Source organism: Apteryx mantelli, chromosome 6 (genome assembly GCF_036417845.1).
Source record: "Apteryx mantelli isolate bAptMan1 chromosome 6, bAptMan1.hap1, whole genome shotgun sequence".
In the NCBI taxonomy this organism is placed as follows: domain Eukaryota; kingdom Metazoa; phylum Chordata; class Aves; order Apterygiformes; family Apterygidae; genus Apteryx; species Apteryx mantelli.
In genome coordinates, this window is record NC_089983.1 from 44,166,676 (window position 1) to 44,193,878 (window position 27,203).

The 27,203-nt window shown below is 48.5% G+C and overlaps 1 protein-coding gene across 1 annotated transcript; it reads left to right on the forward strand.

Moving 5' to 3' along the window:
- Positions 1 to 100: 100 nt before the first annotated feature.
- LOC106498446 (carnosine N-methyltransferase 2-like) lies at positions 101 to 23,110 on the forward strand. The gene is made up of 8 exons (XM_013959674.2): positions 101 to 120; positions 13,622 to 13,683; positions 14,866 to 15,004; positions 16,052 to 16,104; positions 19,131 to 19,238; positions 19,372 to 19,502; positions 21,791 to 21,884; positions 22,755 to 23,110. The coding sequence occupies exons 1-8, from the start codon at positions 101 to 103 to the stop codon at positions 23,108 to 23,110; spliced, it is 963 nt and encodes a 320-aa protein (XP_013815128.2).
- The last annotated feature ends 4,093 nt before the right edge of the window (positions 23,111 to 27,203 follow it).

A 27,203-nucleotide genomic window follows, 5' to 3' on the forward strand; every position in this document is an offset into this window, starting at 1 on the left:
GTGTCACTTCTCCGGCACTACAGGTAGGACCGTTAATACCTAACGTAGACAGACGGAAAAAAAAAATCTGTAACCTGTATCAAGACAGACTCCGTTGCCGATGACACCAATGGGGACAAGGTGAGTCTTGTGGGTATTAGCAGTGGGCCAGGGACAGAAACAGCGATAGCTGGGCCAATGCTGGGAGGTTTAGAAAAAAAAAATCTCCCTATTAAAATTCTGACTGTGCCTAAAACTGTTGCTTGATGCAGTCAAGCATGTTCTGTTTTTCTTTTTTTAATATTAGACACTTTGGCCTTGTCTCTTGCTTTCTTTGTTTCTATTAATTATCTTTGATTTTCTTTTGCTTCTTTATCAGCTTTGATTACTCTGTCTGTAAAACTTCAGATCAGTAAAGAATTTAAAGTGAAGCTTTTTTCTCCCCTGGCTGACACTGAAACAATGAATATGAATCAGAATTTCCATTTCTTTTTTTTCTACATCCATTTGCTTGATAGAACAGGCTTGCCAGACTAGTTTTACTTTGATAAACCTAATAAGGAAAAAGCACTTTCTAGCTCCATATTATTTTATGCCTTGTTTGTGACTTCAGAACCCTTTTTATGGATTTAAAGACAATTTATGCTTTATTGCCCTTGAGTCATTTTATGAGAGCACTTGTGTTTTCCCTGACATAAAAATGTCCCCCTATAACATGATGAATATTAAATATGTGCTTGAGGGGAAACGAAGCAGGGCGCTGTGACCCGACGGCTCCGTTTAGTGCGGCTCCACGCGGGGAAAACTGAAACGTCGGTGTTGTCCGACCGTGGGCGCAGGGCTGGCTCCTGCAGCGAGACTCTTCTTGCAACCGCTTGCTCGCTGGAGGCTTTTTGGCGCTCGCCTCACAGACACATTTCCTCGTTTCATTTGCGCTTCCTTCACCGCATTATGCACTTTTTCAAAGGAGAACGCAGGTCCGTTCCAAGCGATGACATGTGTCACTAAATAGCTGAAGACGGGGGTGCCCTTCCGAGGGGGCAGCAGCTGTCTGCAGCGGCCTTTCCGTGCCGCGGTTTGTAGCGAAGGCTACGTGGGTATTTGCATAGCGAGAGGCAGACTGGATTTATTATTCTCTTCTGCTATAGGTATTTATCTGGAGGTTGTATTCCCTGGGTTCATGTTGCATTTGTTTCTGTGCCATCTACTAGCTGATGCTGCTGGAAACGGCTGTGCTAGCAGGGCGCAATACCGATGCAGGTAGCCTTTACTGAGTCAAACATGCTTTCTGTATGATAACTGCTTTTTCATGGGCGGAATGCTTTTTTTCAGATAATAGAAAAATGACTATATCTGGACTATACCTATAAATACGAGATGGACGACCAGAATAATTATCGCTTGCCTCGGCAGAAATAACTGCACGGCGCAGCATAAATCTACTGGCGATTGTTTTAACTAACACACATTCTCAGCTGAAATAAAAAATAAATGTCCCAAGGCTTTCGTGGAGATGAAAGGTCCCTGACCAGTGGCGGTAGCAAGCGTGGCCACCCCGGCTGCGGTGTGCCTGGCCAGCCCTGCGCCCACGCTGTGGTCCCGGCCGCCTCGATATAACTACACAACTCCATGTAGGCATTAACCAGTTCTAGATCTGACTGGGTTCATGGAATTATTAAGATCTATATGGATATTAACCGAAACAACATTTTTAGTGTTAAGAGAAAGTCCTGCGGTAAACCCGGCGTGGAGAAAGCAGAGCAAATGCAGATTCGCGCTGTGCTGATTCCCCCGACCTGCCAGGATTAAAATGAAACGGTAGGGACGTGGCCACGCTCGGTAAAAGCACAGCATCGTCCCATTCGTCACGTTTATTGAAGGTGATACTGGAGTTAAAAGGAGCTTTGCTGTCGCCTTGGGTGCAGGGGGGGTTTCATGCCGTGTGCGCAGGCGCGTCTGCATGCTCCGAGCTCCCGGGCTGTAATTCCCTACGAGTTTGGCTGGTAGCTCGTTGCTTTCTCCAGCTCTGGAATGGTTTTATTTTAAAAACGTGGCTTCCCAGAGCCTCCTGGAGACCCGGTGGGATGTCGGACCTCGGTGTACATCATCGGATGCTCACTGAGGTGCGGAGCACCAATGGCACCCAAACCCGCAGCCACAGGAACGGGGAATATCTTGCTAGAAAACTGAAGCACTGCGGTCAAATGCCTCCCTTCCCTTATTTTCCCGTCCGCAAGTGTCTGTAGGGGTGGTTTTGCGACTCTGCCGTGCCGGCGGTAAGTCTCCCCCTGCCCTAATTGCTGCTGCGACGCTGGGCTTTGCGCCGTGCTCGCCGCCACCTCGCCGGCTGTTCCCAGCCTGGCGCCGAGGCGCCGCGAATAACGCGTTAACTAGCTGCTGCGTAAGCCCTGCGTCCCCCGGGCAATTATTCTAGCTTGTGCCATCGCAGACTCAATTTGTCCTGCAATAAGTGCGATTTTCTGAGAAGTTAGTTCTGGTTCAGTCGCTAATCAGCCACGTCTGGGTGGCGCGGCTATTTTTTTTCCTTTTTTAGGAAACCAGTTGCGAGCCAAGCTGCCATGGAAGAACGCGCGCCTCTGTACCACTGCAGTGCTTGCAGGGGAGCACGTATGCTCACAGGTGTGTATGGTATTAAGTCAACGAGCAGAAACATCTGTATGAAACATGCAGTGGTGTTCAGCACTTCCCTAAAGTGTTAGCAAACCTCGCTTCCGCCTCTCTGCCAGATCAGGACTAATAACTTAACACGGATATAAATCTTAAACATGAAAAAATTGCTTGCAAAAGGTGCTGCAGGATCGAAATGGAGATGCCGGCAAGAAAGGTTATTTGATACACCATCTAATTAATTCTGGGCGAGGAGCATCATTATATTGTAAGAAGAAAATCATTTTGGTAACCAAACAGTATGTTTCAGCTGGCAAAGAGCAGGTAGGTGCCCGCCGGAGCATTGCATAGGCGTATCCCCCAGCCGCAGCAGGAGAGGTCCGCGGGAGCGGGGAGACATCCGTCTGCAGCTGCGGTTCCTCGAGGCTCACCCTGCGCTTTTCGCTTCCCTACGCCCAGCAGCTCCTGCTAGTTACCAGCAGCGGGAGGCAGACGTCAGGACCAGGTTTATGTGCCTTGGATGATGGGCTTTTCCCACTTCCCTGTGTTTGTCTAAAGAAATGAATGAGATGGAAGTTTCCCAGCAGCCTTGGAGGAAGGCAAGGGCAGGACGGCAGGGGAAAGCCAGCGTGCTCTGCAAAGTGGCCTGGAAGGGTTCAAGGCTTGGAGGTTTTTTCAGACAAAGTAGTGAGATATGCCAAAGGGCTTTAAGACCATGGAAATGAAACGGTGAACCCCGCAGTGGCCTGGCTAGCTGCCGTTGGTGGCTTTTGCTACGAGGAGTAGTACTGGTATGCTCCTCTCCTACGTCTGTCTGCTTTCCCAATTTTTTCATCGTGTTGATTATCTGAAAGTGAGAGGCGTTTTCCCTTGCCCTGCTGGTCCCCAGTGGGACCACGCGCCCTCTGCTTCCCGGAGCGCTCGCCGGGCTCTGCTGTTTGCAATATCCTTGCCAAGTCGGTTGATCTTTACTACCGCTTCTGTTACTGCTCATCTTCCCGAAGCATGTCATAGAGACACTGAGGAGTCTTGGAAATGATAACAAAAAGATCAATATGCAGCGTTGCCATCGCCTTTCAGCTCGTAGGAGTTCCCTGCTTTTCTGATGCCCACTCTCAGTGCCAGAAACACAGAAGTGATAGAAAACAGCAGCAGCTTTTATTGCAGCGTGCTGTCCAAACTCACTGGGGCTGACCCTGATGTCCTTCAAATCAATGGCAATGCAGCCCCTGCTCTTGAGGGAGCCGGGATTTCAACTCCTTGCAATTGCACTGTTACTACTTAAAAAGCAACCCCAAAACCCCACGCAGAAGGGACCTAGAGACCCTCCTGGTTCCCCAGGGTACCCGTCTGAGTTAAAGGCAGGCACCGTTACGCAGCCGTTTGCCATGTGGTGGGAGGATGATGCTGCCATCCCCGGTCCAGCTTGGGGCATGCTTCACGTTATTTGGGACGTCGGTGGGCAAACTACCGCACACAGTGCGGTTTCTGTGGCAGTTTGCCCACCGACGTCCCAAATAACGCCAGACCTGGGATGGCAGCATCGTCCTCCCACCACTGGAAATGACCCCGGCAAGTCTGGGAGAAGCTGTCTCAGGGCTCTGATCAACATTGCCTGCACATCAGAGACCCGGCACAGCTGGAGAGCACACTCCTGAGGGCAAAAGAGGAGAAAATGGCTCTTTCATGTCTTCTGGCATAGATCACTAGCCGGAAGAGCTCCTCAGGAGCAGCGTGCACAGCAATCCCACCCCAGCTTGCCTGAAACTTTGCAAATCCCCCCTGACCAGGCCTGGTTTGGTTTGCGAGGGCTTTTCTATTGGCTTCAAGGCTTCATCTTTGCGTAGCATCTTGCTCAGTCAAAATTGTCTAGTGTGTTAGAAGAAATGATGCGTGTAAACAACAGGAACTATATAGATAGATAGTGCTTATCACATGCGAAACCTTTGCTACGTCTCCAGAATACCAGAGATACCGTGAGTACATGTATGCTGTAGATAAATAGCTTTAACCATGTCGTGCTGTTGTCTGAAAGGCCGAGTCCCCTGCTAAGAAGACCTAGCGGCTGAATTTCACGGTCTTATCCCAATCTTTTGGTAGATGCAAAATCACAAGCCCTGCTCTACCCTGCTTGCTCATTTTGAATATATTATTAAGTTTTTATTAGTACCAAAAGAACATAATTAAATAGCATGCTGACTGCGGATGAGCACTGTATTGATGACAGCTCATGGCAGGGGATTTCATTAACGTTGCTGCTTCCAATGCACGGCATCAGAGAAGACTTGGGCATTTCCCATTGCAGCTGCAGGTCTGTCTTAACATCACCGAAGCACTCATAGTGCAGGAAATTAGGTATAAACTAAAATATAATTAAAGGCCTGGTGACAACTTGATAACACTGAATAATTAAAGTGTTGGTAGCAAATCCTGAATTTTAATTTGCTCTCTATAACTGATATGAGAAATCAAGATCAAAAGTGTTTTCACTGCTTTAGGAAAGCTCGTTCACAAATTTATTATTTAACCAGGGGAAGAAAAAAAGGAGAAAATTCAATGTGGGGTTTGGTCTGTGGATAACTTTGGACCAAGTTTCGGCCCGTATGTTTGGGTTACGTTCCCAGGAAAACCTGTCCATGGAATCGGTAAGGGGCATTGACTGTAAGCCACAGGGTCGCCACAGCGAGGTAAATCCAGGCTCGAGGGCAGGGATGGGGACTGGGGGAAGAGGAGCACGGTGGCACCAGCCAAGGCGAGCGCGCCGGGCGCTGGAGAGGAGGCGACCCTCAGCAGTGCCCCTCCTGTGCGCTGGGCTAAATCTGGAGCGACAGCGGGGCCGAGTTATACGGGAGCTGCTTCCATTTTTAAAAATTTGCAGTGATTTTTGAAGCAAGCTGCTACAGTCTTGCTTCATCCAATTTATTGAGTTTTTTGATGCCGGTCATTTTGTGACCCACCAAGCCAGCTCAGAGTGTCTCGGGGGCAGCATCTCTTCTCTGCGCCGGGGCCGATGCTGCCGCCTCCGCTGGCCGGGGCCGCTGTGAGAGGCCGGGGTGCCGGACCTGGGGGTGAGCTCGGCAGAAATGACTCATAGCTGGGGGAGAAGGTGGGTGTCAAGAGCCTGCAGGTCATCGTCTTATCATCGTACGCATTCAGGTAAAGTAAAGAAAACTTTGCTGTGTTGAGATGGCATGTGACCGATGAAACTGGAAAACACGCAGAGTTTTCTGAGGCGCTGGCAGGTTGCTTGTGCTGGGTGTTTATGGCAAAATAATCCCATTTGTTATACCCTCCTGACTGCCCTGTATGTCACCATCCATCCACGTGCAATATAACACTCTAAAATTGACTGCTAGCTCCCTGTCCCGAAACCTGTCCTTGTCGAACCTTTTGGGGGGCTAATAAAAACATATGATAATAGCATTTTGAACTCATTTCAAAGGCATGTTTAAATAGCATTGTTGGAGGCTATAAAGTGCATCATCAACGCGAAGAGCTGAGAAACAGGCCATTAGAAACTCAAGGCGGCTTCCCAGAGCCGTTATCTTCCCGTCGGCAGCGTGCGATTCAAGGAGGGCAGCGCAAAGAAACTCGCTGGGTATGTGCTATTTTTTATATGATAGCACTTCTTTTCCTACACGCATAATGTGCCAGTGCATTAATCCTTACATGTTTATTAATCAACTTTGCTGAACTGGTTTTGAGAGCGTTACTGCTTCGTGCAGGAGCGGCCACTGCTTCGTGCATGGTGGAAAGGATTTGGGACGCGATAGCGGGTTCAGCGTCGGGACGGGCAGGGAGCACGGCGTCCTCTCTGCTAGCTCTGCCGCGTCTGATCCCTTGCCGAGTCCCCTAATACCTTTTGTACGCCACCTGCCAGCTCATTCGGAAGCTCTTTAAATGGGGTATTGGCTTTGCCATTCCCCCAAGCAGCCCGCGCTTGGAATTCCAGCAAAAATCGCCGTGTAAATAATAAGCAGAAGGAGGAGGCGTTTCTGAAGGGACGCTAAATAATGTTTGCAGAGAGGTGACGCACGCAGTGCCTGGCTGCCTTCCCAAAGGCGAGGAAACCTTTGGGCTAATCCTGCTGGATTTTCACCCGTGGCCAAGCCCGGCTCAGCGCGGGAATACGCAGCGTATACGCAGGACAAGGGAGCGCTTATGAGACCCTTGAAATATCCTGGCACGGGCGCTAGTTGGGCAGAAGGTGCAAAACCAAAAGCAGTATTAAGTTGTGTTTTTTTTTTCCCCCCAAGCAAGTGTTTTCGCTCGGCTTGGCTCTGCTGGCTCCGTGCGAGCGGAGCAGCGCAAAGGCAGATTGTAAAGGGACTCGGGGCCCTGTAACTCTATCAGTTTTGATCAATTTTTCAGTCAAGTTAGTAATACACCAGGGAGCGTGTCAGCGTGCTTTATGGAAGTCTGCAAGTGCCTACCGTGGCTAATCCATAAAGCTCAAATGGTTTCCTGGAAAACAGACATTTTGTTGTCGCCATGAGGAGACTGCTAAGCAGCGGGGAAAAAATAGAAGAAAAAATACACTGAGCCTGCGGTACCTGCTCTAGATACTGCAGACACCTGGGGTGGGAACCGCCCACAGCAGCTAAGGGAGAGCTGCTTGCAGTATCTGACGTTCAAAAGACCGCAGGGAAGATGATGGAAGTTGTTGCCATCTCCATGCTGGTTTATTTTCTCCCCTGTAACCCTTCCACCATCTCGCTCAGGAAAAAAACCCTGCACTTCTGTTTATCTTTAATGAAATCTAATTATCAATTTCTGGCAATTCTTGGAGGCGCATTTTAAAATACACACCAGTTGTTCCCCTGCCCAGCTCTTAAAACGTGGATTGCTATGGACTGATGGCATTAGCTCAAGGCTTTAAGCTTATGGCTTAAGAAAGATGTTTCACCACCTAAATATTGAATGGTTCTCCCAGTTTTCTGGATTTATCCTTATGATATAAGATTATTTTGCTTGCAGGCTATTTATCAAGCCTTCATTTCTCAGGCATCTCAGAGGTATCAGCAACTCCCCTTCAGTATTAATTATCCTTCCTGAGACACCTGAGGTTCCTCCCTCGCTTCCCCCACCAGTCGTGGAAAGCTTTCATGAAATTGCTTTGGAATGAACCCATTTCTGGACTTCTTTCAAAGGCTCTTCTGCATTTGGATCCCTGAGGCACGTGCTGGGTATCCCAGGGTCCTCCAGAACCCCAGGGTCCGCCAAAAGCCAGAAATTTACCTTTAAAAATATGCCAGGAGAGGGTTTTTTTCTACATTCACCTAGATCCTAGGACAACTACTGATTTTGCAGGGGGGAGAAAAAAATTGCCAGGAGATTTGCCTGTTGAGCCGGAGGGAAACTTCCCAGCTTATTTCCACGGTAACCGTTCCAAATTATGGCTATTTCCAGAGATTACCACTTTGCTGAATGCCGTGTTTTCCCCGCTCCGTTCAATATAAAGCTCTTTTCCTTTCCGCAGCCTGCAAAGAAGGCTAATCCGCAAACGGACAGCTGAGCCGGGTGACGAGTCCCGAGGCGGAGAATAACATTCGGCACGCCGTAATCGCACCGCAACCGCTGCCCGCGGCCCGTCGCGGCGGGGAGGGATCGCCGGCGAGCGATGAGTTTTGGAGTGACCTCTGCCAGCCCCGAAGCGAAAAGCAAAGACGGCAGCAGCCCATGTTAGCGCCAAGGGCCAGCTTGCGCGACCGAGCGGGGATCCGGGCGAAAGCGCAAGAGCAGAAAAGCATCCTTGCAACACCATCTAGTGTGCAGACTGCGTAAAAGCTAGCTCGTCTTTAGTAAAATATATCCAGCGCCTGTGGTCCCTTTAGCCTGGACAACGCTTTCCGCTCTGCCTTGCAGTCGGCTGGGCGACAGAGAAGCGTGCGGCTAGCCCTGCGTTTTGCCCTCCCGGCTTAGAAACGCTGGGCTGAGCCAAAGCGCCTCGACTGGCTGCGTTTTGGCCAAATAGCTGCAAACTGAGAAGCGTTCCTCGGCAAGTTTTCGGGCTTTCAGAGTCATTTCCCTCCTCTGCTCAGTCTGCGGCACGACCGGCTGGGGCGCGCTGGGCGGCAAACACCTGCTATGGTCCAGCAGGACCATCTTGCGTGGTCCTGAGGAGCAACGGGCAGACTGACCACATGGTGTAGACACCGCGGTTTGAGAGCCGGCAGAACGCACAGCAAATGGAAAGGAAACATTCGACCGATTTTTGAAGAAATTTTCATCGAGCTAAGAATATTCTTTGCAGGGGCAGGGCAAAGCAGAAGGATGTCCAGCCGCGCGGCCAAAGCCTGCTGCGAGGGCTGAGCGCGTTGCATCGAGCCCATGTGCCGCCTCTCCCTGTTTGCTCCGCATACCCAGAAAAGGGGGGCATAAGTTTAAATTCTGGTTGTGGTTCTCCTGGTTGAAGAGCTGTGAGCTATCAAAGTGTACCTACAGCCCCTGTAACCCTCACGCTGCCGGCCACCTCCGGACACTCAGCTGCTGTCGGCTGATGACCTGGCCAGGCTCGGGGCAGCCCTTTAGCGGGGGATGCAATACATATAACCTACTGCAGGGGACAGATTTAAGTCAAGTTTGGGGAACTCCCTGAAATGTGTAATTTAGCGCAGCCAGGACCCGATGGTTTCTTGCAAAGTCTGTGCTCCGCAGCCCAGCTGGATTACGAGAATTGCCCCTCACAACCTATACGCTGGTTTTTCTTTTTCAGTAATTACCAGATTTTTTTCCTATAGGAAAAAAATATGTGTACACATATGAAAAACAAATACTGTTGCTTAAACACTGAGATCTAGTGCTACCCAGAATCTGCAATAGATTTAACAGGATTAATGTGAAACAAAATTTATTCCTTAATGAGAACTATTCTTGTAACCATCAGGAAAATGAATGCTGCAAAACTGCTGGTGATCTGACTGTCTCCCAGAACTTCCCTAATGCAGAATACTGTTTTTGCACCAAATATTTCCCTTAGGAGAATACAGAAACTGCCAGCTATACTGTAGAAGTTTTGTCTGGAAGACTGACAGTACCTGAATGATGAAGTGACTAACTAAATAACTTGATGATGGCTGAATGATTCATTAAAAAAGGATGCTGGTACAGAAGAAATGAACACTGCTCAAAACAGAATCAAAGTTACATTACGTGAACCTTGATCAGTTTTTATAATAAGGGTAGGGATGTTCTTAAAAACTAAAGGAGTAATGCTTTGAGGAACTTTGTAAAAATGCTTAGGTCTTTTCCGACATTCTTCATCCTAAATGCTGATCAGTGGAATACATTAGGAGATAAATTCATTAAAATTCTGTGTTCATGCCAAAGTGAAATGGCCAAATTATTATTCTTTAACTCAACGCAATTCAAAAAAAGAAAAGATCAAAACAACGGAGCAGCAGCTTGCAGTGGACATCGCTCCTTTACGCCTGGAGTGCAGATAGCAATGAAATTTTACAGGCCTGGCTGCGCGTAAAATTGTGGTGATGCAGGTCAAAATGTTCTGGAATGCTGATTATGTGTTTCTGAATAACCTGACGTTCACGCCTGGAGGAGCAGGCGCAGGACTTGTTTGTGGAGGCCGGTGGCCAGCAATAACCAGCCTCAGACGGGCTCGCCCCGGGGGAAAGCCAACGACCTATTTCTGCAGGATCAGCCCGTGCCAAAACCGATCACTGTAGCTGTAAGGCTTGCAAAAACACTGTTGTTTTGTTTTTACCGCCCTGCGAACCGGCTTTGTTCATCCTCTTACCGCAGGTCCCGCAGCATCGCGGCGGAGCTCAGAAACCGGCCTCTCGCCCTGGCGTGGAAAGCGCAGTTTAGCAAGGATTTAGTCGGGAGCTTGCCAGCAGAACCAGAAGCACGGCGCGCAAAGGATACATCCCCCAAAGCCGCCACCTCCGCAGCCCCGGCCAGCCGGGCGCCGGGGCGCGCACAATGCGCTATTGTTCCCCGCGGCGGGGAGAACAAGCGCCATTGTCGCGGGATAATGGGGCTCGGGCGGCGGGGCGCTCCCGAGCGAGCGGGGCCGGGGCAGGCGGGGGCAGCGCCTTAGCCCCCGGCGGACCTGCGGGGCTTATCTTTCCGGGGCTGGCTGCCGATCTCTGCGGCGCTCTCCGTTAATAAAAGGAGTCCCCGGAGCCGTGCCGCGGGGACGGGGGCACCGCAGCTTGGGCACCGCAGCTTGGGCGCCGCGACCGCCGCTCCCGTCACGCCGGGAAGGTACAGCTTTCCATCCCGTCCCTGCCGCTTTCCGCCGCTGGTCCCCAGGGCCCGTGCTGTGCCGTGGGGGCACCCAGGGGGTGGAGGAGCAAAGCGCGCTGCCGCCCGCTGCTGCGCGTCGGGGGCCTGCGGCTCTGCCGCAAGCGTTTAGGGATCTGGAAGGAGGATGTAAAATCACCGCCAAGGTGGTCAGACAGGATCGGGGTCCAAATCTGTGTTTTACAGCTTGTAAAGGAGCCCTCTTCTTTCCTCGTCTTGGATTTGAACGTTTTGGTTAAGATCAGCGGTGCGGTTGTTTCTGACTTAACGTGCTGCTGCAGACCTATCTTAGGGTGGAGATGACTTAAATCTGTTTGAAAGCCAAATCTGATGTAAAATAAGGTCACTCACTTGATGAAGCAATCCCATCTGAGGACGAGATAGCCGGCCTCAGTGAGCTGTACGGGAAATTGCACTTTTTTGCATTGCTTTTTTTTTTTTTTTACCAACTCCCTTCTGCAGCGTGGCTCAGATTTCTTTCCATCACTCAAGTAACCCAGGCCGCCGTGACAGGTGCTGGTAAAACCCTTATCAAACGCGGGAGGTCACCGAAAGCGCGCCAGTGGGTTGAAAAGCTGACGTACAGTAGGAGAACAGGTGGATGTGCTAACTTAAGCTAGCCTTTAGTGGCGCTGAGCCCGGGGCACGCTATCCCTGGGCAGCGAGGACCGCGCGCGTTGCTGCCGAGCCCCGGGGTGGCCACGAGCTCCCAAGGGAGCCCCGAGCCCGGCCCCGGCAGCGGGAGCGAGCACTGTGCCGCCTCCAGCATGGAGCCGGCCGCCGGCAGGAAAAGGTGAGCGGACTCGGGCAGGGTTTCCCCGCATCCTGGTCACGATGGGAGTCGTAGCTAAGAAAAGAGATACTAACCTTATGTTTCAGGACTTAATCCAGCCTGTGACGAGGCAGGACCAGGAGGCAACTTGCATCTTTGTGATCCTAATTCTGTTGCTGTCAGAGAAAGCAAGGTGGCTCCAGGGTTCAGTGTTGGTGTTGGAGGTCCTGCCCCAGGCTGAGGACGAACATTACCAGCCCAAAGACCACGGAAGCGTTAAAGTCGGTCTTCGGATCTGGGCTAGATTTTCAGCCAGATTTTAGAGAGTGTCCGTTTATTCCCAGCGATAAGGAAGCCTGTCCCACCTTCCTAGCATCCGGCGTTAATCTTAGAAACTCTGCCTGGGGAGAAACGCCGCAAGTCTCGGTGGAGGAGTTAACTTGGCATCCTTCGTGTGGGCGAATGCTTGCGCTGTACAGGCTGTCCAGGCCACCTGGCAGTTCTCCTGGGACGGCTGGAAACATTTGACCGGTCAGAAATGGAGTCCGTATCCCTCGGACTCCCTGCTGACCAGGGCTGTTACTCTGCGCAGGGGAAACGCTGCTGCCTCACAGCATTTAAGTGGAAGATTTGTTCTGAAAACCATCTTGCTCGGTTTGTCCAACTGAGAGCACAAAATAGTCCTCTACTTTGACAGTCAGAAGAGGTCGGAGAGCTGAGTGGAAATTTGAGGGCCTGGTCTGCAGCCAAGTTGGAGCTTATAACGAGAGGCTGATTTCAGGCTTAGTGCTGCTGAAATTCAGCATTTTCCGAGAGATTTGAGGTCAAGCTGGTGGAACTGAGATCTCTGAGGTACCTCTTGAGAGTCAGAGAAGCTCTTCTGATGTGATTTTGGCAAGGATTTCAGACAAGTCACTTGCTCGTGCAGGCTTCTGGCAGCGCTCTAGCTTCTCCAAGTACTTCTGGGACACCTTAGTCTTTTCTTGCCATCGCTAACCTAAGTAATGTGTTATTTGAACCTGTGGCCACTTCCCTGCTGCCTCGTATGATATGTCATGATATGTATATCTCAGAGCCCTACAACAAGACTTGCATTTTTCCTTTCCACCCCTTGGCTTGTTTCTTGCTCATGCCAGAGCTTTGTTCCCTGGCAGAGAGAAAAATGTGGCTTTTGGTCCGCTGTTGCACGCTGCTTGTCACGAAGCAGTTTCTAATGGCAAGGCTTTGGGAGTGAAACTTGTACACTAGCACCTCTGCTTTACAGAGATGAGGCTCTTGCTCCAATTTCATTTCAATACTTTCCTTTTGCTAGTGGCTCCTCATCCCTATTTTATACATGAGGCACGTTGTCAAATTAAAATGAAGATGGGACTTCATTGGTGGAAGTCTTTACAAAAAGGCCTAAACTAAGAATGTAAACATTTCCTTCATGGGCAAATGACTTTTTTACCTCTTGCCCTTTCAGTCCTATGGATTTTATATATTACCCGACATAATATTTTCAGCCAGGGAAAACTGACGTTAAAACAAAATAAAGTAAAATGGACCCTGGGACATTGGGCCAAGCGGATCTTTTAGCACTTCAGGTGCTGAAGCTCACTCTAGCCTTTTCCTAACCTCACTGCTGTTTTTTCTACTCCACTCATGATTAAAGGTTTCACAGAATATGTAATATCATTTAGTCTAATGCCTTTCACTAGTATTGACTGATTAACAATTCCTCAGAGGGAGAAAAAGCTTTCATGATGCACCTCAGACAAATATTGGTGCAGGTGGAAAGTCCTCTACTGCTGTTTACGGATGATCAGCTAACCAAGAAGTTTTGATTTTCTTTTATTATAGTAAAAGAACACAAATAGCATTGATTATCAAGTAAGGAAAGTTTGCCAGGAGTATCTTCCTTTTATTCTGCATTCTCAATGCAGCTTCAGAAAACATACAGGTTCTTCAAATAACCAAAATGCTATACTTTCCTTACAGGAATAGGTTCCACAGTATGAACTTTGAAGAAGAGATTCTGACAGCTCCACATGATAATTCAGGTATTTGGGAGGAAAAAAAAAAGAGATTAAAGTAAAATGCCCACTCAGCTTGCTATCAGAACAAATACGTCTTAATTCTGTTGGAACTGGAGTTAGAGGTTGTTAAAAAAAAAAAAAAAAAAAAAAAAGATGAAGCAGGATGCTACACTGACTACAATCCAGGTGATTTCAGGTTTATTTTAGGGTATACTTTCAAAGTGTTGAGGACAGATTTTGAAATGTTTATGTCTCATATCCACAGAAGTGGAGACCGTTTCAGAGTCCTGTGAGGACCCTGAAGGTTGAATGAGCTGGCTGGAGGATCTCCATTCACATTACCAGAAACATAGCTGCTTATGACATGTGGTTTCAGAAAGACCTTAGGCATCCATTTTAAGATTGCACAATCTGGTGTGAGACATATTTTTCTGAGTCCTAATACAAAGTTTTCTTATTAGCTACAACAGGTTAAATGCAGATGTTAGATAAGCAACTCCTAGTAAGAGAAAAAGGAGGATGAAGATGTTCTGCCAAGTCCTGCCCTTCATCCTCATTTTATTTAGGAGTAAAAGCTGATTTTTCTTCTCCTGGGCAGTTTCTGTTCAATGTCAGTCGCCAGTGTTCAGGCTGGCACAAGCCTGCCCCTTGCAGTGTCTGCATGACGTTGGATCAGCTCTGCTCAGTCTTTGTTCTCCTGCGAGAGGATCTTCCCAGACCACACCAGGCTCTTTTGGCATCCGTTTTGACTCTGTTTGCCGTGAAGTGGCTCGTACGTTCATTCACAGAGGCGCAGGGAGCCCGTAGCTGAGCCAGGTCTGAACCTGGAGGCAGGGACGCTCAACACAGCGCTTTGTCCTGACGGAGCCTCCCCGCTCGGCTGAAATGCTTTGGCTTCCCCTTGCCTTTTCTGCAAACTGAATGTCATCAGTGTGGCCACTTCAGGAAATTCGGGGCCATTTTCCACAGAGAGACTTGTAGAAAAGAGGGAGTCAGCTAGGCACCTTGACAAATACGCTGACCTCAAAGTGTGCCTGAGAGCAGTTTTCCAACTGTGAGGTGTGAAGAGCCTGTGGGGTGTTTGCAGGATGTGTGAGGCTCCGGGGACACATGTCCTCCTGGGTTTGGTTTCTTATATTTGCTGAGGACTTGGATTCTGCCTTTGCCTTGGAGCTGCTAACGCACAATTTGTATTTGTTTCTCAAGAGCTATACGTAGTCCCTTCCATGAGAAGTCTCACGGCTGAGGAGTACGTGGAGGCCTTCAAGTCGTTTTTGGATCATTCTACGGAGCACCAGTGCATGGAGGAGTTCAATAAGCAAGAAATGCCCCACATCATGGCTGGGTAAGGAGCACCACCATGAAAGTGAGAAAGCCAGCCGTGATGCTGAGCGGGAAACTTGCATGTAAGGATCAGCAAACGTCTGGGGGATGAATAAACTTTTAATGCGTTTCAGTTTTAAGTCCCTTAAGGGGACTTAAGGAAATATCCCTTAAGGGAACATTCTATTTAATGACTCCAGAATACGTTTCAATTAGTACACTGTGCTGTTTTTCAGCTTTTATTAGGAAAAGAATCAAGACCTCATTTTCATGTCCATCTCCTTTCATTAGCTGACTTTCCAAGGGTTAAAGCTTTTTCAAAAGAAATCTCTCTCTTGTGCTCTTTTCCTGCTTTTGGGACTTCATCACACATCAGTAACACATCTCTAATTCTCTTCTAGTGACTAATTCTTACTTTCCTCAGTCCCCTAAGGCCTCCTTATTTCTATTCCAAGTTGATTTGCATTGCTTAAGTATCAAATGATAAACCGTGTTTGGGAAGTATAGATGTAATGCATTAAGCCTGGATGACTCCAGATAGTTTTTAAACACTCTAGATTCAAAGCCACAGTAAAGCCCTTTCAAGTATGAGTAATTTTTCATGTTACTGTATTTTCCACAGTGAAAAAACGTAGGCAGGAATCTCTGGCCTCCGATTCGCATCGGGGCCAAGGCTCCTTGAATATCTCCCACCCTCCAGGATTTATCACCTTCTTCCCTGCTGCTGAATCACTGCCGCGGTGTCCCCAAGAGTAACGCGAGGCCCGTGCGCTATGGGAAACGCAATCATGCCCCAGCCACAGCTTGCAGAAAGTTACGTGGCACAGGAAGGGCAATGCTATATTCGGATGCCTACTGTACTTTGAAATATGACTCTGCTAACGTCAGGCCTGGCCATGCCACACTGCGTTATAGCTCTGAAGAGATGCTCAGATTTCTAGCCCAATACGCATGACAAGTCTCAGTTAAATCTCTAGGTAAATATGACATACCAGATAATAGAATTAAAGCGTAAAATTGTATGAAATAGTGCGGTTAAGTGACGTGTTGTGTCTACTTGTAATTTCAGTCTGGGCAATGGGAAATCCACCCTAAATGTCCTGGGAGTTGGCAGCGGCACAGGTAAGAGCGCGACAGCACTGGGGCAGCTCTAGCTGCAGCAGAAAGTGCTGCCAAGGTCTTGAGCCAGGGCGAGAACTATTTGGGCGTTAACAACCAAAATTCCCACTGGAGCAGAGATGTGCCAAGTGGGGTGCTGAGCCGGGGCAAGGGCGATGCTCCCTTCTCTCCTGCACCCGCTTCTCCAGCATGGGTCAGCTCTGTCCAAGAAAGGGCAACCTGGTGGTCTTAGCTTAGGCTCTGTCTTCTGATGACTCTCACCTAATTTTATGTGCCTAAAAGCAGACTCCTGGTCCAGGGGAGGTAAGAGCTTGTGAAAAACTCAGTAGAAAAAATTAGGGACATCAGAAACACTTGTTCCACCCTAAGGCCCTGTCTCAGAATATCCCACCCGAAGGTCTCTCTTGTTTTCATTGCCATCCCAGGGACCAAGGCTGGGCTACGCTCTTGAGCTCCAAGCAAGCAAAACCCGGGGAGGTGACTGCCAGCTGGCCAGAACCCCTCGCACGAGGCCTGGGCAGCTTTTGCAAGATGTGCTTCTTTTTTACTGCTGTGTTGTTTGGGTTTTTTTCCAGCGATAAGTGGGGTTTAATTGCAAATGATATTTCCCCCCAGAGAGAAACAATCTCTTGGAAGCAATGTTTTTAAAACTGCTTTAAATGCATTTGTTTAAAAAAAAAAGTGGTGAACATCCAACTTTTCTCCTAGGACACTGGGAGAGAGAAAATAAAAAGCAGAGAAAAGATGCAGCACTTTGATTTGTCAGAATAGGCTTTTGCTTTTAAAAGTATTTTCAGCTGAATTGTGAGTGTTAATACTTTCAAGTGAAAGTAATACGTTTCTCACTTGTTTCCTTGCTTTCCTGAGTAAAAGAAAAATAGCACTGAATTGTTTTCCCCAGTTGGGAATACATTGGAGCATATGAGAAAGGGAGGAGGAAAAAAATCTTTTGGCTCTCAATTACACCCCATTTGCAATAAGTAATATAAACCAGAAATTCTGTCTGATCCAAGAAAAGTGAACTTTTTTTTTGGTCCTCATTTTTTCTTGTTTTCCCCTCAGAAGGGTTTTGGTGGAAAAGTAGAAAAGCTAAGCTTTCCCTTTCCCGGCTAGCTAGTCAGCCCCCACTGCCCCAGCAGTGCCCAAGACAGGAATAGCTGAACTTCTGCAGCCAGGGACAGGAGTGAATTAATCGGGTGTTAAGTGAAAGGTTATACCTGATCCCTGACCTTTTCACGCTTGGAATCTGATTTCATAGAGCCCCCCCCCCCCAAATGAATTTAGTGGACTAAAATATCAATGGGGACTAGTGACCTACTCACATCCAGCTCACCGTTGCTCATTCGCCCGATGCTTTCCCGCCGTTGGCGCAAGTTTCTCAGCTGCAGATTCGGGTAGATGCAGGGTCGCTATTTGCGGTCGAGTTTTGCTCTTGTTTCCTGCGCGCCTTGACGTATCGGGTAGCGCTGGTGGGTCACGGCCAGCTGCTTGCCGGCGTTTCGCGAGGGGTTTCAAAGAGTCAACGGCAGCCGGCTGCCGCACTGCCGGAGGAGCGGATGGGATTTCCCTGGGCACCCCGGCGCCCCGTCTGCCAGCGCACAACGGGGTCGGGCCAGCGCGGCAGCCTGCTGGGATCACGGCCAGTCCCAGGGGGGTCATGGGCAGGTCCTTTTTACTGTATCTCCTAAGCCTTTTTTTTTTGTACCATGCTGCAACCGCGCCAGTGGCCCCCGATATGATCCTCACCAGGGCGTCAGCAAAAGCACACGGTAAAATCCCATGTTTCAGAGCAGGAACTTCTAGGCTTTGCTGGAGTCCCAGGTGTAAAAAGAAGGTATTTTCCATCTGGTCATCTCTCCCTGATCAACTCCTGTGTTGGTTTGTGCCTTCAACTGAGATTGCTGCAACCGCTTTCCTTGTGCCTTCAGCCAGCCTGGGGCAGTTTCTCCCGCCCTGCTGCAGCTGCCATTCCTGAAGGGTCCTGGTGTGTTTTTCTCCAATTTCAAAGCCCCGTCCTTCCTTGGACTTTGATGGAGTGCTGCCCTAGCTGATATTTTCCTCCTTGAATTCTATTTACTGCAACACCAGCCAATGAAGGCTACTTTTCTCATAGCTATTACGTCAGCTGAAAGGATACGGAAGCTTCAGTATCTTGTATCAAGACCTCTCTAAGTGATATTTGCCATGGCAGGACTATTTTTAGACCCCACCATAAGCTGCAGACTGGGATTCTCTCAGAGGTCCACTCAAGGTGGTCACCTCTGCTTTCTATCTCCATAGCCCCTAACGAACCGGATGGACTTTATACACTTGGTGTATCGGGAACCTTTCTGATGGGGTCAGGCTGCTGCCTTGTCTCGGCAGGGGCTGTGAGTTCACTAGGACGGAAATGCAGACTCACACTTAACTTCTCTGGAGCTCAGAGCACAATAGATAATTTGGAAGGCAGCTGTGTGGGATGCTCAAGCCACAGATAACGTGAGTCACTATTCCTAGCTCCCAGATAACAACTGGTTAGTAGATGCTGAGAGCTGAGACCGTGTGGACCGTGGCCCCAAGGAGGAAAGACCTGGTACCATGTAACAATTCCCAAACATCTAATCCCCCAAACCTGGTTACAAACACCTTAGAGAGCCTCCAACTGAATGAATAAAGTTTGTTCAGTTTAACTGGGATTAATTAAAAGACTAACGCTTTCTGGTTAAAACCAGATTAATCTTTGATTATTTTGACCTGTTTGTCCTATAACCCAAGTGAGTATTGGCATTATGAGTTTTCCACGCTGTTGCTTATCTCCTCCTGGTTCTCAGTCTTATCAGTAAATATATTCTCCAGGTTTTGTTAGCCTGAGCAGCAAGATATGGTGATATAAGACTATTAGTGTCTTAGATGCCACCATACAAGTCTCAAGGCAGAAAGGGTATCACTTCTGCTCTGAGGATCTCCTAGCAGCAGTTGCGCTACCATGTGTGTCCTCCTAACACCATTCCAATCCTTTTTAAAGTAATGGATTTATGTTTATTGAATAGGTGAGCAGGATTTGAAAATGATCCGGATCCTGCAGGCTGAACACCCAGGGGTCTTCATTAACACAGAAATCATAGAGCCCAACCCACAGCACGTGGCAGTGTACAAAGGTGAGGTACCCTGGGGCACCTACGTGGGGCCTGGGATATAGTGAGGACTGCCGATTTGAATGTTGGTTTCTGCTTGTTTGTTGGTTTTCCTGTGGTTTGTGAAATTCCTGTTTTTCTTCTTCTTTTTCAACAGAGTTGGTTAATCAAGCTCCCGATCTCCAGAATGCCTCTTTTATTTGGCACCAGCTCACTTCCTCTGAGTATGAACAACAGGTGAAAGAGAAGAGCGCACATAAGAAATTTGACTTCATCCATATGATTCAGGTAATGTAGGATTAGCTTTAGCAACAGTAATATTTTACTAATATTAGTAATAGGGCAGTATTAGCTTTATACATTCCCTTCATCTCTGCTATGTGCTCCAAGCTGGGGAGACCAGAGCTGCATGCAGCTCTCCAGCGAGCGGTCATTGCTCCAGCAGCTGCGCAGGCACCAAACCCAGCAGGGCTGAGGCCGGCGGGAAGCGAGTGTGGATGCCGTGGCTGTTTCCGCAGCGCGGCGGCAAGGCTGACCTTCCAGCAGCCGGCCAGGAGCACAGATTGCCTGGTGACACCAGGCAGTCTGAGGCGACACAGAGGCCAACAACTACCCTTTGCCACTGCAAAAAACTAGAACTTTTTGGTTTAATTGGACCAGTTTGGATGGCACTAAAGGGAAAGGTTAGTGAAATTTCTATCCATTTTGGGGTCAGAAATTATGCAGCTGTGTCCCCGATGAAGCTAACATTGTATGTGTCTGTTATATTTTTTAAAGGTTGTTATTCACTTCCTTAAGTGGCAATTATTTTATCTTGCTTTCATTTCATAAGAGCTGACCTTCAAAACTGGAAAATATTTAAGAGGTTTGGTGACTGGGTCCGGGAATAACTTACATGTCCCAAGGGCAGTCCCAAAGCCCTGCTTTGTGCCTGTGCGACTTCTTCAATGTCTGGAAGAGGCCTGGCCTGTCCGTGGCCCAGACACGGCCTAGAAATGCCCCTGATAATAAAGACTAGTCACAGAAATGAGGCAGAAACCAAAGGACTCCCCTGTTATATGAACCTGCACAGTGACTTGCACACTGCAGGCTGCAAAGGCACCTGCAGGGGGAAAACCAAAACTGCAGACTGTGTTTAGATAAATTACAACTTAACTCTCTGCGAGCTCTCCAGAAACAGTTTTTTGTGCATCCTTAACTTCTTGCACTTCTGCCTTTGCTTCTGGTTGTGCACCTGGACCTTTGCTGGAGCCCTGCTTTTGTCCCTGTAAGATGAAGGAGAGGGGAAAATCACCTTCAGCAAGAGCCTATCATCAGGTCATCAGCTGATGCTCACCAAAGAGTGTGAAAAGAGAAGCAGGCAGGTGCCAGGAGACGCTCCTGTCTCCATACTAAGCCAGAACAGCCTCATCAAAGAGCCAGCGGTGATGGTCCTGATTACAAGCTCTTTGCTTGATAGGGCCAGCGCTCAGCTCTGAACCTGCTCATCCAAACACCGTTTCTCATGCTGTAGTCGCTCTTCATGGAGAAGTGGCTTAGCAGGACTGCTGGGCTCGCCTTCTCAAGCAGGGGCCTCCCATGTGTCCTGTAGGCATTTGGTTGCCATCAGTGTAAGAACAAATTGCAAATTACTGCTGGTTTCTGAAGAGATGCCAGGTGAATATGGACTTACAATTCATTAGTAACTCATTTCAGCAATTCTCTTTGATAAATCAGGGCAGTCACAAACCATCAGGCCTTCTCTGTGCACTGTTAGCAGGGAAGTCAGCAAAAATAGTGAAGATCTTGCCTTAAAAACACTGCTGAGTTGAAAGGATGTGCGTATCTTATAACTGCAAAATTTGCTGGACTCAAAGGGCAGTGTTCAATAGCTCAACATCCAGCGTGGGGCTGACAATTACCAGAGTAGCCCAGAGGCTGACACTGGGATGCATGCCATTGGGTGCCCTCCATCGGCAGCCGAAGAGTGACACTGCATCCACCCATGGCAGATGGGCAGCTGATGCTGGAGCCAAGGGGCTTGCTGAGACCCGACAGTGCTCAGTTCAGTGGGACCTCTCAACCTGAGCACTAAGCTAACAGGAACCTCTCAAGGTTTGATAAGGAGAAGTGAAAAGTTTGTACTCCTGTGGGTGGAATAAGCCCATGCCTCAGGACCATCTGGAGAGTGGCTCTCAGGTAGGGGGCTCTGCTGCGAAGGACCCGGCAGGTATGGTGGACACCACGCTGGACATGCCTCCCCCCGTCTACTTGTCTGCTTAGATGTCGATACAGCATCTCTATCTACACAGAAAGTGTCATTTCCAGACAGCAGAAAGATATTTCACTCGGTTCAACTGCATCTTTCTGTTGCTGGTCATCGGTCTGAATCAGAACACCTCTTCTTAGTCTTTCTTTTTTCTTCTCCAAGTCCTTTGGTTTCTCCATACAAGTTAAAGCCTACATTAATCTCTTTGTTTGGGTTGGGGAAAGTATTTTAAAATAACACAGATAGACAGATAAAGAATTTAAGCCTTTGAAGGCCTGTTGCTCTGTAGAGGTAGAATAATGGCCATATGTAACTCTGTCACTTCTAGATGCTGTACCGTGTCGAAGATGTTCCTAACACGATCAAGTTTTTCCACAGCTGCCTAGACCGTCATGGTAAACTCCTGATCATAATTTTGTCAGGTAAGAGGAGCTTTTGATTTTTCGCTTCATTGTTGTTGTTTTTTTTTAAAGAGCTTTGAAGTATGAGAACCACAAATATTTGTCTTGGGATTTAGATAGCACTTATTCTGTAGTAATCAAATAAAGCAAACACTGTATTTTGTAGGGAACATGCAATCTTGTGCTTAATCTCTTGGACACCAGTGGCTGATGGGACTACTTATGCATAACCCATGTGTTCTTGCTTCCCTGAATATGATGTGGATGGATGCGTTGCCACTTACCTCACAGTGGTCTCCTGTTGTGAAATTAATGACTAGAGAGAAGTGTGATTATTAATGAGTGAGGCTTAATCCTGCTCTTTTTGAAGACAACAAAGATGTTGTCACCGACTTCAATGACAGCAGGAGTCAGCCGCTGTCAGGCGCCCACAGCAAGCAGCAGGACCCCAGGACAACCGAGCGGTTGTGACTTGAATTGCTGTTATGCTGCAGCGTCCGTTGGGGCATGCTCATCAGGTGCCAGCAGCAGCTGGCTTGCCTCTGTGCGTGCTCCTGCTAGATGCCAGAAAAGCGAGTTCATGGTGATGTGTCCAAAGACAAGCCGAGTGCCATGAGACCCCATGTCGGCGCGTCTCCCCTTGCAGGCAGCTGCATTTAAATAGCTAGGAGAAGTGTGGGAGGAGTGTTGAGGGAGACCCCAATTTTACTTCTGTCCAGACAGTGATGTTTATAAGTGGATCCAAGTAAGAGAAAAGCTCTTCTCCCACTCCTGGCAAGGTCTGAGTCAGCAGTGCGGGGACTAATTCAAACTAATGTAGTATTTGCATTAGCTGGTATTCGACTGCCTTGGCTTTGCAAAACTAACCTTTCCTCGTGCCGTGTCTGACAGATAGTAGTGGATGGGCCACCTTATGGAAGAAGTACAGGCACTGCTTGCCTTTAACCGACAGTGGCCACTACATTACCTCCAATGACATCGAAGATGTTTTGAAGAGAATCGGGGTTGAATACCAAGTTTATGAGTTCCCGTCTGGCTGGGATATCACGGAGTGCTTTATTGAGGGGGATCCGGTTGGAGGCCGCATGATGGATTTCCTAACAGGGACGAAAAATTTCCTGGGCACTGCACCCATGGACCTGAAGAAGCGTCTCCAAGAGGCTCTCTGCCAGCCCGAATGCAGCAGCAGGAAGGACGGGAGGATCATCTTCAACAACAACCTGAGTATGATCGTAGTTGAATCCTAAGGTCTGGGCCAGCTGCAGAAGACAAACAGGGGTGGGTGTAGGGGCAGTGCTCTGCCCTAGCAGGCGGTAGTGTAGAAAGGAGGCAACTGGCAAAATTTGAGAGCAGGCAGGTGAGAAAGAGAGGTTCAGCTTGCAGCCTCCTATTTACAGCCAGGATTGATGCAACTGGGCTCAATACTGTGGATGAGGTCTTTGCCCCACTGAGGTCAACGGGGCCAAGATTTCACCCCAGATGTTTAGCCCAGCCTTAGGAGATCTGCAAGGTCTGGGCTGGCCTTGTGTGTTTCCTGGTGGGAGCCCATGACATGAGTTTGCACCACCCGACCGTGTATCATGGACAGTCACCATGTACCAGCTGGGGAAGTCCTGGTCCACCACATGGCTGTCCAGAGAGTAGGGTAGCTTCTCAGAAGAAAGAATTATGCTTAACTGAAAGTCTACAGGGAGATCTTTTTAAGGGAGTATATATACTGTCGGTGGTTTTGACACTGGGATTTCCAGTTCTCTCTCTCTGTAGGGCATGTTTACATTTCCGAAGACATGTTTATATGGCTAGGTGCTGCACAGACCTACAGTCGCTTTGCAGCTGGTCCTGGGTGGGTGGGCAAAAAGGCCTGGGAGGGGGCTGCAGACCCCCCTTCTGTCTGCAGAACTGCTAGACTCCAGGGTGATGCTTACCCCATGCTCTTTCAAGCAGGTATTAATTTTGTTACTTTCTTACTACTGTTTTTTTCTCCATGTAAAATAAAAGCAATTTTAAAACAAGAAATTCCCATCTTGTTCTGTAATTGTGGGCTTAAAGAAAATGAAAGAGTGAAGAGTTTATTTAGTTAAAAATAGAGAAATGCAAAATACCCTTTTATGGAAATATTGGTAATTTATTTTAAGTGAGAAAGACAAGGTTGAGGCCTAAGAAGAACTAGAATTAATTGAAAATTTAATACAGAACATGGCTAATGAGAACAGATATCTTAAAGAAACCGGTCTGTGCTACAAAGGTTTTCACCTGCTCGTCTAGGAAGGAGGTTGCAGTCAATGCTAAGACCAAAGATTTCAGGCTGAGTTTTTTAATAACTGCACATCAAGCTTGCTAATTTACGAGCAAGCAGACCAGCCTTAACCTTTAAAACAACATGCATTACTACCCAGTGCCAGCTGGAGGGCACAACGGGGATTTGTTTTCTCTCTGCTCCTTGCTCACTAGCTGCTCTGGCCACGCGGCGCTTGGCTGAGGTTCCTCTTTCCAAACTAGGGTAAAATGCTAGCAAGTTCGGGCCACGCGGCCCACTCCGTATTAACCTGGGTTGTGCAGCTCGGCAGCAGCACTGCAGCTCTTTGCCAGGGAAAAAAGATGCTACAGGTACCTGCGGGCTGCAGCAGAGCAGCGCTGTGCCGCCAGGGCCGTCCATCTGTCCATCCGTCCATGCTCCCTGCTCTGCTCGAGGGGACCAGGCGCTGGAGCAGCCTTGCACACCCTAAACCTCAAATTTGTTCCAGCATCATGAACTCACCACAGTTTCTTTCAAAATATCCCATGTCACCATTGCTCGAAGTCCTGGTGGTGCTGCCAAAACTGCCCCGCTCCATGTCCATCCGTCTGTCTGTGAGAAGTTATTGCCGGAGGGCGCAATGCTGCCATCCATAAAGGTAACGGCAGCTCACAGAGTGGCGGTGGCTCAAGTCTGGGCTTTGGGTTTGGGGCTTGGTTTTTCTTTGTCTTGTATCCTTTTGAAATGCAGCCTTTTCTCCTGCAGAACCTTCCCCTGAAGCTGTAGCATTAAATAAGGGGGAAGCAGTGGGAAAACTGTAGCGTAGCATCGTTTCTCTGGAAGGACCGCAGCACCCTCACCTGTCAGTACTATTGGTCTGGCTTTTTCTTTGCTGCCAGTCTAAGAAACATAAATCAAAACTTGACAACCTCCTTCAGAGCATCCCATAACTATGCACCATCTTTTTTATTTTGATCTGTGTTGTTTTTTATTCTACATGCTTGCTCCCAGCCCTGGGAAAGGAAGATAAGGCTGGGCTAGAGGAAGGTCTCGCATTGCTGCTCCCATGGAGTGCTCCTCTGCCATGAATAATTCCCATGCTTTATTTCAATATATTAGTGATCTCTTGCTCTTGCTCTTTCTCTAGCCCCCTCTCTCTTGTAGATTTAAAGGAAAATCAAAATATATCAAATATCAGGCTTGGTTTTCAAGCTCCAAAGACCCTCAGAATAACGTTCTACCTGTTAGTCTTTGCAGACACTGGGAACAGTCCAAGTTCACCAAAATCCTCCCCAACCAAAAGAGCAGGTAGGTTTTCACCTCCCCCCCCCCCCCCGACCCCAACCTTGGAGTTTCCTGCCAAGAGAGAGAAACTTCCAGGAAGCAGCTATTTAACAGAATTGGTGATCACGTAATTTACCCGCACCACTGAAAATCAATGCACACGTGCTCGAAGGAAAAGGAGCACTTCAAAGCAGACAAGCTAGTGAGTGACACCAGACAACCTAGTTAGTGACAGCTGAGGGAGATGAAACAGCGTGCCCCAGCAAAAAAACTTGATGTTGAACGCTTTATCTGTAATTTTTCTTTAGATTCTCGGAAAGCAGGTCATTTAAGAGGAACTGTATGTGTGCTCCTGCAACAAACGGTATTCTAAGTGTCACGATGTCTATTTTATTTATTTATATATTCATTCTTGCATGAGTATGTTATTTATTAACTCTCTGATGTGCTTTTCAAAGCGCGCTGTCGTCTCCCGCAGAATTTGGACACTGGCAGCGCACATCCTCTGGCGCCGGTCCGGCGTGCGGGAGCGCCGCCGGGTTTGGGCGGCCACGAGAGGGCTGCAGCAGCCAGCAGATTCGCTCTGGGAGCAGGCACGTAGCCCGGCAGGCTAACGCTGTGCTGGCTTCGTGCAGCTTTCTGCGCCGGGTCGTAGCTGGTTTCAGCTGCTGGGAAGCCGGGCTTTCTTCTGCCGCAGCCTCACGTCCTTGCCTCAGCCTGGCGCTGGGCTCCCGCGTGTAAAAAGTGGCGATCGCACCGCACGGATGCCAGCAAGGGCTGCCTATAATCTGCTTCGGAGCGTTTTTCTTCTAAAGGTTGAAGTGCTGCAGTTCAGCTGCTCCTCAAATGCCCGTCTGCAGCCCGCCAACACGGTGCCAGGGCTGAGCGGCGTGAGGAAGGCGAGGAAGAGGAGGCTGGGGAGCACGGCATGGCTTTGGCTTCAGCGCCAAATTGACCCTGCCGATCTCAGGGCAGGGTGAGACCTGTCCAGCTATGAGTTTCTTGGCCGTTTCTAACATTGCCAGTAGCAAGGAGCAGGTCCTCGGTGCCAGGAGGTGACTCCCGGGGCCGTGCCCGTTCGCGTGACGTGGGAGCTGGTGTTACAGCTGAGGTGCTCAGAAAAGAGAACCTGCTTTATTTAAGGCCACTGATTTTAGCTAAGGCAGCAGCTGCCACAAGATGCAGGAAATGTATTGTTCAGCCCCTGGCCTCCTTTAATTTCTTGTTTGAGCAGCAGCAGCAAAAAAAATCCCTCCAAGAAAAATGTTTGAAGAGTGCAAGCTACAGCTGGAAAGGTTTCAGTTGTGAAGAAGGTCTGCAGAAAACCTAAGATGGTTGGATCCCGGCAGAGCATTTCTCTGCTCTCTGGGAAGGAGCAGCAAAGAGCATAGCGGTAGCTTCATTTCCACTCGTCGGTTCCCGATAGTCTGATGACACCATTGCTTAGACCTGCTAGCAAGTTTGCAGAGAAAACATATGTTTTGTCATACATTGTAATGATGGTACCTCTGGTGAATTTAGAAACAGGATAAAGAAATTTTCATAACAGCCTCTCAGTCCCTACTGCTTTGTTAACATTTTTTAGCATCCTATTAATCACTCGATGTGTATCTGTCAACAGCTGATACTATGGATTAAAGAAGATTGCAGCTCATTGCTCCAGTGGCTGCGTTTGCTTTATGTTTCAACCCAATGGGCATTTCGCCACTGACTTCAATATGACAAGACCGAGCCCCTTGCTTTTATGAGCACTTCGTAATGCTTTCATACCTCAAAGTGGTTTTATTTTATAAGGTAGCTAAGTGATCATCCAGAGGGTA

Bases quoted from the DNA above. Each gene is read 5' to 3' on its own strand.
- LOC106498446 (XM_013959674.2), top strand. From the start codon at position 101: ATGACACCAATGGGGACAAG. The intron at 19,239-19,371 runs GTGAGGTACCCT...CTTTTTCAACAG, and splicing joins GCACGTGGCAGTGTACAAAG to AGTTGGTTAATCAAGCTCCC. The intron at 21,885-22,754 runs GTAAGAGGAGCT...CGTGTCTGACAG, and splicing joins CCTGATCATAATTTTGTCAG to ATAGTAGTGGATGGGCCACC.